Consider the following 12498-nt stretch of genomic DNA (forward strand, 5'->3'; position numbering starts at 1 on the left):
AACGAACGCATGATGTACCCTTGAGGAAGACATGCAAAGAAACACTCTTCTTTTCTTTTCTTTCCACGAATCAATAAAATCCCAAGTTGATTTTGAGATAACACAATAGGAAAAAAAAGTCTCAAGGAGAGAAAGGTTAGGAAAATAAGATTCATAAATAATGGAAAAAAAGGGAAATAGAATCTGTTAAAAGGACCCTTATGCAGAGATTGAATGTGGTGAAGAGTGGAATGGAGATATAATCATAGCCTTCAGCGAGCCTAGCTTAAAAGACCTTCGTGGTCCTTCAGATTCATTAGAAATCAATGCTGCTGTGTGAATAAGTACAAGTGGTCTGGTGTCTCACGCACAGCCTTTCCTTTTCCTTCCACCCTCAGATAACCGAAAGCCACGATGTCTCAAGAACAAGTAATTGAGGAGATCCAGTAAGTGCTCTTGATCCGCCTCGGTAGCCTTCCAACAGAGACCGTTTTGAGTTGTATGATTTTGAGGTGCAGTCTGAATTGAATCAAACTGAACTGAGCTGATTTTTTTCGTCAGCGCTGCCAAAGCTCATGCATTTCCTCTCCATCTGTTCTTCTCTCTGCAGGGAGGAAGGTAGAGGAAGGACTTCGTTCATGTTTCATGTGCCGCTTATGACGAACAACATGTGTAACGTTGTGCTTCACCTGCTAGCTGTAGCTTACCTTGTCATGTCTGTTCAGAGGTAGAAACCCAGGAAGAGGAAGGTAAAGGCTTCTGCATGGCCTCATATTTGTGTCGTGTGGTCCCCCGAGCTCTTAAAATGTGTGGTGACTGGGATCAATTCAGCCAATACAAACTAGTTCTGTTGTGCTTTCGTTGCTAACTGAATCCGTTGCAGCTGCTGACCCCGCAGTTCACCCAGGGGTGTTCTATGGGAGTGCATGTGCAATACTTCATCATACCCTCGTTGTTTGCTTTTCCACTGATGTGTTGTGTGGGTTGAATGTGTGAGTGAGTCTGGTGGATGTTGGGCCTTTGAAACCTGTTAAAATTCCCTTGAACAGGGGCGTCCGGGTAGTGTAGTGGTCTATTCCATTGCCTACCAACACGGGGATCGGCGGTTCGAATCCCCATGTTGCCTCTGGCTTGCTCGGGCGGCCCTACAGCCACAGTCTGTGGGTGGGAAGCCGGATGCGGGTATGTGTCCTGGTTGCTGCACTAGCGCCTCCTCTGGTCGGACAAGGTGCCTGTTCAGGGAGGGGAATAGCGTGATCCTCCCACGTGCTACATGCCCCTGGCGAAACTCCTCACTGTCAGGTGACAAGAAGCGGCTGGCGACTCCACATGTATCGGAGGAGGCATGTGGTAGTCTGCAGCCCTCCCCGGATCGGCGGAGGGGGTGGAGCAGCGATCGGGACGGCTCGGAAGAGTGGGGTTATTGGCCCGATACAATTGGGAGAAAAAGGGGGGGAAATTCCCCCCCACCTCAAAAAAAATCTCGTTGAACAATATAAAAAGCCATGAACAATACATGCCTACTAGTGTCGAAAAAGTACATGTACTCTTCATCTGTGAAAAGTACATGTACTCTTCATCTGTGAAAAGTAATCTTTTCTGCATTACTTCTTCCAAAGTGTGGTATTTTGTTTATAGTTTTCATTTTAAGTAATTCTCACCCAACAAAAGTAATACTACAATTTATTGTTAGTATTATACATGCAATATATTCATGCGTGAGACTCCATAGTATGTGCGTTTTCAGTCATTAAAGTACTTGTGTCGTCACCACCAGTGTTTCACCATTCCACCTTATTCCTGTTTGGTAATCTTAACATCAGGTTCATAAACTCTTGATTTTTCAACATGGTTTGCATGAAAAGTTGCATCCAGTTACAAGGCTGCATGAACTGAAGTGATGACTGGATGCAGTCGGGGTGTAACAGTGAATCTAATTGAATTGCATTTTGTTGTATTTTGTCGCATGATACGCACAGGTTAAGTTTCATGCACAGTTCAGTCTCTCCTTCAGTGAGAAACCTTCCCTTTTGGGGGGGGGGTACAAACAGCGTTGTGTTTGCTGCCTGGTGTGCTGCATCTGTTGTGTTTCATCTGCTGTGTGCGTTGCATAGGTATTAATGCATGCTCGGTTTCAGTATCACTAGTGTGCTTGGTTTGACCACATACTAGTGTTAAGCTTTTGGTCTGGGCATCACTGATCCACTACTCGGTCTTTTGTTCACTCAGTCCTGGAGATGGCAGGGGAAGGAGGTAAGGATTTGCAAACCTTCCTTTAGAGAACAATATCTTTGAAAAAATTTTTTAGCAACAAGCCTCTGTATTTATTTATTTTTTTTACCCTACATACAATTAGATTTTAGGTTGCCATTTGTAAAACAGTGGAGGTGATGTGCTCTACATCATGGCGTGGTACAGTTAGGGTTCATGCCATGGTAATGCATTACTGGGGATAGTAATCTGCCACGGCTGCATGGCTACGCGTGCATGGTTATTGCACCATATCTTAGTTTTGTCAACATTTTTAGTCACGAAACCACGTGGGTTCATTTCATTAACCCTGCCCATGTTCTTGCCCATGTTCCTGTAGAAGAGGCACCGCCTGCAGTAGAAGGTAATGCTCAGTTTCAACTGCCATGATCTGATCTCCCTTAACAAATAGTGCAGCGGAGAGTTTTATACTTTGGGGATAGAATAGAATGAAGTAGAACAGAGTAGAATAGTACAGAGCAGTAGAATAGAGCAGAATAGAATAGAATACACATGGTGTATAGTATTGTGTACAGTGTTGCAGTAAACCTGCTAATACAAGAACTTGTTGATTAACCCATTTCCCAATCAAAGCACACGGACTCACTCGAAAAAAACATCTACTTTTGTAACAGAGCCCCCACCACCATTCGATGGTACGGTAGAATAGAATTTAGTAGAATAGAACAGAATAGATAACAATAGAATCAAGTAGAATAACTCATAATAGAACCGAATAGAATTGAGTAGAATGGAACAGAACAGAATATAATAGCAGAATAGATAAGAATAGAATCCAATACAATTGGGGAGTAAAAAGGGGGAAATACCCCCCCAAAAAAAGAATAGCGTAGAACAAAATAGAGTAGAATAGAATCAAATACATGTATAGTATTGTGTACAGTGTTGCGGTAAACCTGCTAATACAAGAACTTGTTGATCAACCCATTCCCCAATCAAAACAAATGGACTCACTTGAAAAAATCTCCTGCTTTTGTAACAGAGCCCCCACCTGCAGTGGAAGGTACAGTGCGGGTTTTATTGACTGTCATTACCTTCCATCACTTATGTCAATATTGCACTTATTCATTTTCAGTGTTCACTTAACACCTGCTGTGTTTGCTTTTGCCACAAAGCTTCCAGCTGTTGCTGAAGTCAATATTTGAATAGTCTCCCTCCCAAATGAGTTGTTTTCCGACTTAAGAAAAATGTGATATATATGATATATACACACACACACATTATATACATATACATATACACGTATATACGTATATATATATGCAAACGATAATAACGATAATTGCTGGTATGAAAATACAAACCATTTATTTATATATATATAGTAATCTGCCACGGCTGCATGGCTACACGTGCATGGTTATTGCACCATATCTCAATTTTGTCAACATTTTTAGTCACAAAACCACGTGGCTCCATTTCATTAACCCTGCCCATGTTCTTGCCCATGTTCTTGTAGAAGAGGCACCGCCTGCAGTAGAAGGTAATGCTCAGTTTCAACTGCCATGATCTGATCTCCCTTAACAAATAGTGCAGCTGAGAGTTTTACACTTTGGGAATAGAATAGAATTGAGAACAGAGTAAAATAGAATAGAGTAGAATTAGTAGAGTAGAATAGAACCGAGTAGAATGGAACAGAATAGAATAGAGGATAGAATCGTGTAGAATAGACTGGATAAGAATACAATAGAATAGAGTAGAATAGAATAGAGCACAATATGATAGAACAGGATAGACTCGTGTAGATTAAAATAGAGTAGAATAGATTATAACAGAATACAGTAGAACACAATAGAATCTAGAAAACCGCTATATGAATGTAATGATTATTAATATTGATCGAATAGAATAGAACAGGATAGAGTAGAATAGAATCGAGTAGGATAGAATAGATCAGAATAGAGTAAAATAGAGTAGAACATAATACATATAGTATTGTATAGTGTTGTCAGCAGTGTTGCAGTAAACCTGCTAATAAAAGAACTAGTTGATCAACCCATTTCCCAGTCAAAACAAATTAACTCACTCAAAAAAAAAATCTGCTTTTGTAACAGAGCCCCCACCTGCAGTGAAAGGTACAGTGCAGGTTTTATTGACTGTCATTACCTTCCATCATTTATGTCAATATTGCACTTGTTCATTTTCAGTGTTCATTTAACCACTGCTGTGTTTGCTTTTGCCACAAAGCTTCCAGCTGTTGCTGAAGTAAATATTTGAATGGTCTCCCTCCCAAATGAGTTCTCTTCCAACTTAAAAAAATGTGATGTATATACAAACGATAATAGCTGGCATGAAAATATAAACCACTATTGAATATTATATATATATATAGTATATATATGTAGTAATTTGCCACGGCTGCATGGCTACGCGTGCATTGGTTATTGCACCGTATCTCAATTTTGTCAACGTTTTTAGTCATGAAACCACGTGGCTCCATTTCATTAACCCTGCCCATGTTCTTGCCCATGTTCTTGTAGAAGAGGCACCGCCTGCAGTAGAAGGTAATGCTCAGTTTCAACTGCCATGATCTGATCTCCCTTAACAAATAATGCAGCTGAGAGTTTTACACTTTGGGGATAGAATAGAATAGAATCAAATCGAATAGAATAGTGTAGATGAGAACAGAATCGAGTAAAATAGAATAGACTAGAGGGGAACAATAGAATCGAGTAGAATAGAACAGAATACAATAGAATTGAATAGAGGAGAACAGAACAGAATCGAGTAAAACAGAATAGAGTAGAACAGAATAGAGTAGAATAGGGTGTCCGGGTACCATAGTGGTCTATTCTGTTGCCTACCAACACTTGGATTGCCTGTTCGAAACCCCGTGTTACCTCCGGCTTGGTTGGGCGTCCCTACAGACACAATTGGCCGTGTCTGTGGGTGGGAAACCGGATGTGGGTATGTGTCCTGGTCGCTGCACTTGCGCCTCCTCTGGTCGGTTGGGGCGCCTGTTTGGGGGGGGGGACTGGGGGGAATAGCGTGATCCTCCCACGCGCTACGTCCGCCTGGCGAAACTCCTCACTGTCAGGTGAAAAGAAGCGGCAAGCATGTGGCAGCCCTCCCCAGTTCGGCAGAGGAGGTGGAGCAGAAACTGGGACAGCTTGGAAGAGTGGGGTAATTGGCCGGATACAACTGGGGAGAGAAAAAAAGGGGGGGGGGAAGAATAGCGTAGAATAGAATGGAATTGTATAGTGTTGTGTACAGTGTTGCAGTAAACCTGCTAATACAAGAACTTGTTGATCAACCCGTTCCCTAATCAAAACAAACGGACTCACTCGAAAAAATGTCCTGCTTTTGTAACAGAGCCCCCACCTGGAGTGGAAGGTACAGTGCAGGCTTTATTGACTGTCATTACCTTCCATCACTTATATGTCAATATTGGACTTATTCATTTTCAGTGTTCACTTAACCACTGCTGTGTTTGCTTTTGCCACAAAGCTTCCAGCTGTTGCTGAAGTAAATATTTCCCTCCCAAATGAGTTGTCTTCCAACCTAAAACAAATGTGATATTTATACAAACGATAATTGCTGGCATGAAAAGGGCAAACCCTCATTGAACAGCACTGCGGTTCCAAGCTGCCTGTCGCAAATAACCTTCATGCAACAAGTGATACTTTACGAGTTTGTAAATATCGCTCTTTTTAACATTGTGCTTCTCAAATGAACATGTGTTTCTGACGTCACACCCTTAAATCATCCCAAACCCCTCTCGTGTTCCCCGGCGGATGTGATTTTTTTTTAACCCCATCGTACGTGCAGAGCTCTTCCGTGTGCCTTGCTCACGCTTAATGGATTTGCAAACAAAACCCAAGGGTTTTCATTTCGAGTCACGTGAATGTACAGTAGTTGAATGAGTCCCGTGAACTTTGTTTATTGATAAGCCTCTCTTCATCCATCGTCGGTCCTCATTGGCCGTCATCACTGTCGTTTATCCCCCTCCTGCTCACAAAAGAGTCTACAGAGGAAGGTAACGCATTTCGCCCTCTGTGAGCATGCATGGTGTGTGCTAATAAAACCACGTTACTCTGGGCCGTGCCTCCAAAAAACCTGCTCTGCAGTCATTGGTTGTGGCAACATGATCTCAGCACTGGGGTATTTTGGGGGGAGCACGTTAGAAGTGAAATGTTAATGATATCGGTCGCACAACAGAAGCCCCCCCTGCTGGTGAAGGTAATGCTTTTCCTTGCTGCTAATGGCAAGGCAACGAGGCGCACGTGTCTTGCCCTCTTCCTGTTTCATGTTTGCTCCATGCATCAGATTTTGGCTAATAACTGTTGCTTTTTCACTAAAGAACAGCCGCACGCACGCACACATGCACACACACATACACACATGCGCACACACATGTGCACACACACACTACACTCAAAGTCACACACACACATGCGCACACACACGTGCACACACACGCTATACTCAAAGTCACACACACACTATACTCAGTCACACACACGTGCACACACACACACTATACTCAAAGTCACACATGTACATGTGCACACACTATACTCAAAGTCACACATGTACATGTGCACACACACACTATACTCAAAGTCACACACACACACACACACACACTATACTCAAAGTCACACACACACACACACACACACACACACACTATGCTCAAAGTCTCACACACACACTATACTCAATCACACACACTATACTCAAAGTCACACACACACACACGTGCACACACACTACTCCACTTCACACAGAGGATTTTCTTTGAACTCCACGTTTTACATGATGACAGTAGATGGCATATATAGAGCTTCTGGATGATTGTTGGTTTCCACTTCCTACATGTGTACATCTGCATGTTCATATCATGATACCCAAAGTAATTATGATGGCTGACTACAACAGTCTTACAAACTGACCGATGGGCTGCATTATGATATTTACTAGCCTCTTTGGCACACTTGGAGGAAACCAAATTTGTGACCTTCAGTTTCCCCCTCACTCTCAACCCAGAACAACGGCAACTATTAATCGTACTACAAGTCACCAGAAGGCCCATCATCCAGAATAGCGTCATGTTAGGGTTGTGCTGTGAGCTGTTGACTCTGGTTTCAGTGATTGCATGCTTGCTGTCTGCTGCTGTATGCAGGTAACGGGGGTCTCAGTGCGGCATGAGCTGTCTGAATGGGCCTGTGTGTGAGAGAGATTAAACCTTTATTTAACCTTCCAATGAAGGAACTAATTATTTTAAATTTCATTTCCCATTTATTAGATGTGTACGTAATACAATGGAATGCTATAATTGGATCCATATAAAAATGTTAGTCATAAAGTTGAAGAGTTCATACGTCACCTGTGTCAGTCATACTTCCCACAATCCACGGTGTCTGAGAGACAAAAGACCCATGTCCTCCAACGTGGTTCTGTTTGGTGAACAGAGGGCTGAGGATAGTGTCTCTAAAAGATGGCTATATTTGGGGGTGTCCGGGTAGCGTAGCGGTCTATTCCGTTGCCTATCAACACAGGGATCGCCGGTTCGAATCCCCGTGTTACCTCCGGCTTGGTCTGATGTCCCTACTGCGAGTGGGAAGCCGGATGTGGGTATGTGTCCTGTTCGCTGCTCTAGCGCCTCCTCTGTTCAGTCAGGGCGCCTGTTTGGGGTGGGAGAGAATAGCGTGATCCTCCCACGCGCTACGTCCCCCTGGTGAAACTCCCCACTGTCAGGTGAAAAGAAGCGGCTGGCGACTCCACATGTATCAGAGGAGACATGTTGTAGTCTGCAGCCCTCCTCGGATCAGCAGAGGGGGTGGAGCAGCGACCAGGACGGCTCGGAAGAGTGGGGTAATTGGCCAAGTGCAATTGGGGAGAAAACGGGGGGGGATAGATAAGTACAATATAGTATTTCACAAAATATATTTAATTCAAAGCAGCAGCCATTTTGTGAGTGTCCATTTTGCTAATGACGGACATCACATTTTTTGAAAGAAACTCCTGCAATTAACTTTTTCTTTTTTTCTTTTTTTTTCTTTTTTGGACAGCAAAACCTCTCAGAATATATTGAGTGGTATTTGTTTGAAAAGACTGAATAGTGATTTCAAAACTTAGTAGTGAATTCGGGGGCAACCACAGGAACTACCGCGGCCGAGACGCGAACCCGTATCACCCGCACTGCGGAAGACATGGCTGACCGCTCGACTAAAGGGTCCAACCCATTAGCCAGGGGCCAACGTGTCTACTTATCCCTACACGTTACACTATGTAATGGTTATTTTTGCAAAGATTCGTCATTATGAACAGCCTTTATGTCATATCGAATCAATTGTTTGTTTGTTTGTTTTTTGTTTTTTTGTCCATTCTTTTTAAAATTGCAGATGACTCTAGACCCAAGCCAAAGTAAGTTTTTGCAGCATTTGGCTTTTCAATCAGATTGAAGTTTAATGCTAAATGTGGAGCCGTTATGTAACCCTGGATTTTAACGGCTTTGCAGAATGTTTGCACCAAACATGGCTGTGCCGAAGCTGCCCGAGGGGGATAAAGTCGACTTTGATGTGAGTGAGGCCTTTTACAAGAATCATTACAAGTTTACAACATTCTGCAACAAATCTGATTTAATATTACAGCAATTTATCTAGTGAGACATTCGTTGCAGGCATTTACTTAGTACACAATTGTTTGTGTGTCGGGGTGTGCTCATTTACGAGTGCACGTGTGTGTGTGTGCATACAGGCATCCATGCATGTGTTACGTACAAAGGAACATTTGCATTTTTCATGCATATGCACGTGTGTGTGTGTGTGTGTTTGGATGTGACTCCAGGACATCCACAGGAAGCGTCAGGAGAAGGACTTGGCTGAGCTGCACTCTCTGATTGAGGCGCACTTCATCCAGAGGAAGAAGGATGAAGAAGACCTCATCACTCTGGTTAACAGGATCGTAAGTCTTCTGAAAGAAATACCCCCCCTCCCCCCACCCCCACGCCGAGATCACTGGAGCCGTCAACAGCCTGACCAACCACCACTTATATTCAGCAAATGTATTTCTTTGTGTGTGTGTATCTGTGTGTGCACACATATGTTTGTGTGTTTTTCTCTGTTTTGTTTTTCTGTCTTGTGCTGCAGGAAAAACGGCGTGCAGAGAGAGCTGAGCAGCAGAGGGTCCGCACCGAGCAGGAGAAGGAGAGGCAGATCCGCCTTGCTGTGAGTTCACTCTGATTGTAATCTATCTATCTATCTATCTATCTATCTATCTATCTATCTATCTATCTATCTATCTATCTATCTATCTATCTATCTATCCATCTATCTATCAGTCCATCCTTCTGTCTATCTCTCTGTCCATCCTTCTATCTATCTATATATCAATCAATCATCTATCTATTTATCTGTCGTCCATCCGTCCTTTTATCTATCTATCAATCCCTCTGTCCGTCCTTCTATCTATCTATCTATCTATCTATCTATCTATCTATCTATCTATCTATCTATCTATCTAGCTATCGATCTATCGATCTATCTATCTCTCATCCATCTGTCCTTCTATCTATCTATCTATCTATCTATCTATCTATCTATCTATCTATCTATCTATCTATCTATCTATCTATCTATCTATCTATCTATCTATCTATCTATCTATCTATCTATCTGTCTGTCTGTCTGTCTGTCTGTCTGTCTGTCTGTCTGTCTGTCTGTCTGTCTGTCTGTCTGTCTGTCTGTCTGTCTGTCTGTCTGTCTGTCCGTCCGTCCGTCCGTCCGTCCGTCCGTCCGTCCGTCCATCCATCCTTCCCTCTATTTATCTATCTATCTATCTATCTATCTATCTATCTATCTATCTATCTATCTATCTATCTATCTATCTAGCTATCTATCTAGCTATCTATCTATCAGTCCATCCTTCTATCTATCTATCAGTCCATTCTTCTATCTATCTATCTATCTATCTATCTATCTATCTATCTATCTATCTATCTATCTATCTATCTATCTATCTATCTATCTATCTATCTATCTATCTATCTATCTATCTATCTGTCTATCAATCAACTATCTATTTATCTGTATGTATCTATCTAGCTAGCTAGTTATCTATCAGTCCATTCTTCTGTCTATCTATCTATCCATCTATCTATCTATCTATCTATCGTCCATCTGTCCTTCTATGTATCTATCTATCTATCTATCTATCTATCTATCTATCTATCTATCTATCTATCTATCTATCTATCTATCTATCTATCTATCTATCTATCTATCTATCTATCTATCTGTCTATCAATCAACTATCTATTTATCTGTATGTATCTATCTAGCTAGCTAGTTATCTATCAGTCCATTCTTCTGTCTATCTATCTATCTATCTATCTATCTATCTATCTATCTATCTATCTATCTATCTATCTATCTATCTATCTATCTATCTATCTATCTATCTATCTATCTATCTATCTATCTATCTATCAATCGTCCATCTGTCCTTCTATGTATCTATCTATCTATCTATCTATCTATCTATCTATCTATCTATCTATCTATCATCTATCTATTTATCTATGTATGTATGTATGTATGTATGTATGTATCTATCTATCTATCTATCTATCTATCTATCTATCTATCTATCTATCTATCTATCTATCTATCTATCTATCTATCTATCTATCTATCTATCAGTCCATCCTTCTATCTATCTATCTATCAGTCCATTCTTCTATCTATCTATCTATCTATCTATCTATCTATCTATCTATCTATCTATCTATCTATCTATCTATCTATCTATCTATCTATCCGTCTGTCCATCCATCCATCCTTCTATCGATCTATCTATTTACTATATACTTCTATCTATCATATTACACACATACAAGACAGGGTAAGGTGTGATTTGAACTGAATTGTATAGCCTGGATGGTTTTAGCAGTTTGTACATTGGAATGATTTATCTATATGTCTTTGCTGTTGGATGATGACTTATGTGTACTGTAAAGTTTAATGTAGGTTTTTGCTATTTTTGTTTGTTTAATCTGTCTTGTTTTAAATGTATGTATTAAATGTATTGTTTTGATGTGGACCCCTGTAAGACTTGCGGTGCTTTAGGGCACAGCTAATGGGGATCCTGATAAATAAACTAAACTAAACTAAACTATCTATCTCTGTCTGTCTGTCTATCTATCTATCTATCAGTCACCCATCCGTCATTCTATCTATCTATCTATTGATCTATCGATCTATCTATCTATCTATCTATCAGTCCATCCTTCTATCTATCTATCAGTCCATTCTTCTATCAATCGTCCATCTGTCCTTCTATGTATCTATCGCTCTATCTATCTATCAATCATCTATCTATGTATCTATGTATCTATCTATCAGTCCATCCTTCTATCTATCGATCTATCTATCTTTCTATCAATCGTCCATCTGTCCTTCTATGTATCTATCGCTCTATCTATCTATCAATCATCTATCTATGTATCTATATATCTATCTATCAGTCCATCCTTCTATCTATCTATCTATCTATCTATCTATCTATCTATCTATCTATCTATCTATCTATCTATCTATCTATCTATCTATCAGTCCATCCTTCTATCTATCTATCTATCTATCTATCTATCTATCTATCTATCTATCTATCTATCTATCTATCTATCTATCTATCTATCTATCTATCAATCTATCTATCTATCTATCTATCTATCTATCAGTCCATCCTTCTATCTATCTATCAGTCCATTCTTCTATCAATCGTCCATCTGTCCTTCTATATCTATCGCTCTATCTATCTATCTATCAATCATCTATCTATGTATCTATGTATCTATCTATCAGTCCATCCTTCTATCTATCGATCTATCTATCTTTCTATCAATCGTCCATCTGTCCTTCTATGTATCTATCGCTCTATCTATCTATCAATCATCTATCTATGTATCTATGTATCTATGTATCTATCTATCAGTCCATCCTTCTATCTATCTATCTATCTATCTATCTATCTATCTATCTATCTATCTATCTATCTATCTATCTATCTATCTATCTATCTATCTATCTATCAGTCTCCATTCATCCTTCCTCCTATCTATCTATCTATCTATCTATCTATCTATCTATCTATCTATCTATCTATCTATCTATCTATCTATCTATCTATCTATCTATCTATCTATCTATCTATCTATCTATCTGTCTGTCTGTCTGTCTGTCTGTCTGTCTGTCTGTCTGTCTGTCTGTCTGTCTGTCTGTCTGTCTGTCTGTCTGTCTGTCT

General features: G+C 40.5%; 1 protein-coding gene across 1 annotated transcript in view; it reads left to right on the forward strand.

Moving 5' to 3' along the window:
• The first annotated feature begins 393 nt into the window (after positions 1-393).
• The window catches only part of LOC130109685 (troponin T, cardiac muscle isoforms-like), a 28884-nt gene continuing 16779 nt past the window's right edge, over positions 394-12498 (forward strand). The window contains exons 1-6 of the mRNA XM_056276680.1: positions 394-425; positions 590-597; positions 8598-8619; positions 8714-8774; positions 9043-9159; positions 9345-9422. Coding sequence (XP_056132655.1) covers positions 394-425; positions 590-597; positions 8598-8619; positions 8714-8774; positions 9043-9159; positions 9345-9422 — 318 coding nt within the window. The remainder of the gene's footprint in view (positions 426-589; positions 598-8597; positions 8620-8713; positions 8775-9042; positions 9160-9344; positions 9423-12498) is intronic.

The sequence above is a fragment of the Lampris incognitus genome, chromosome 3 (assembly GCF_029633865.1).
Source record: "Lampris incognitus isolate fLamInc1 chromosome 3, fLamInc1.hap2, whole genome shotgun sequence".
Lineage (NCBI taxonomy): Eukaryota > Metazoa > Chordata > Actinopteri > Lampriformes > Lampridae > Lampris > Lampris incognitus.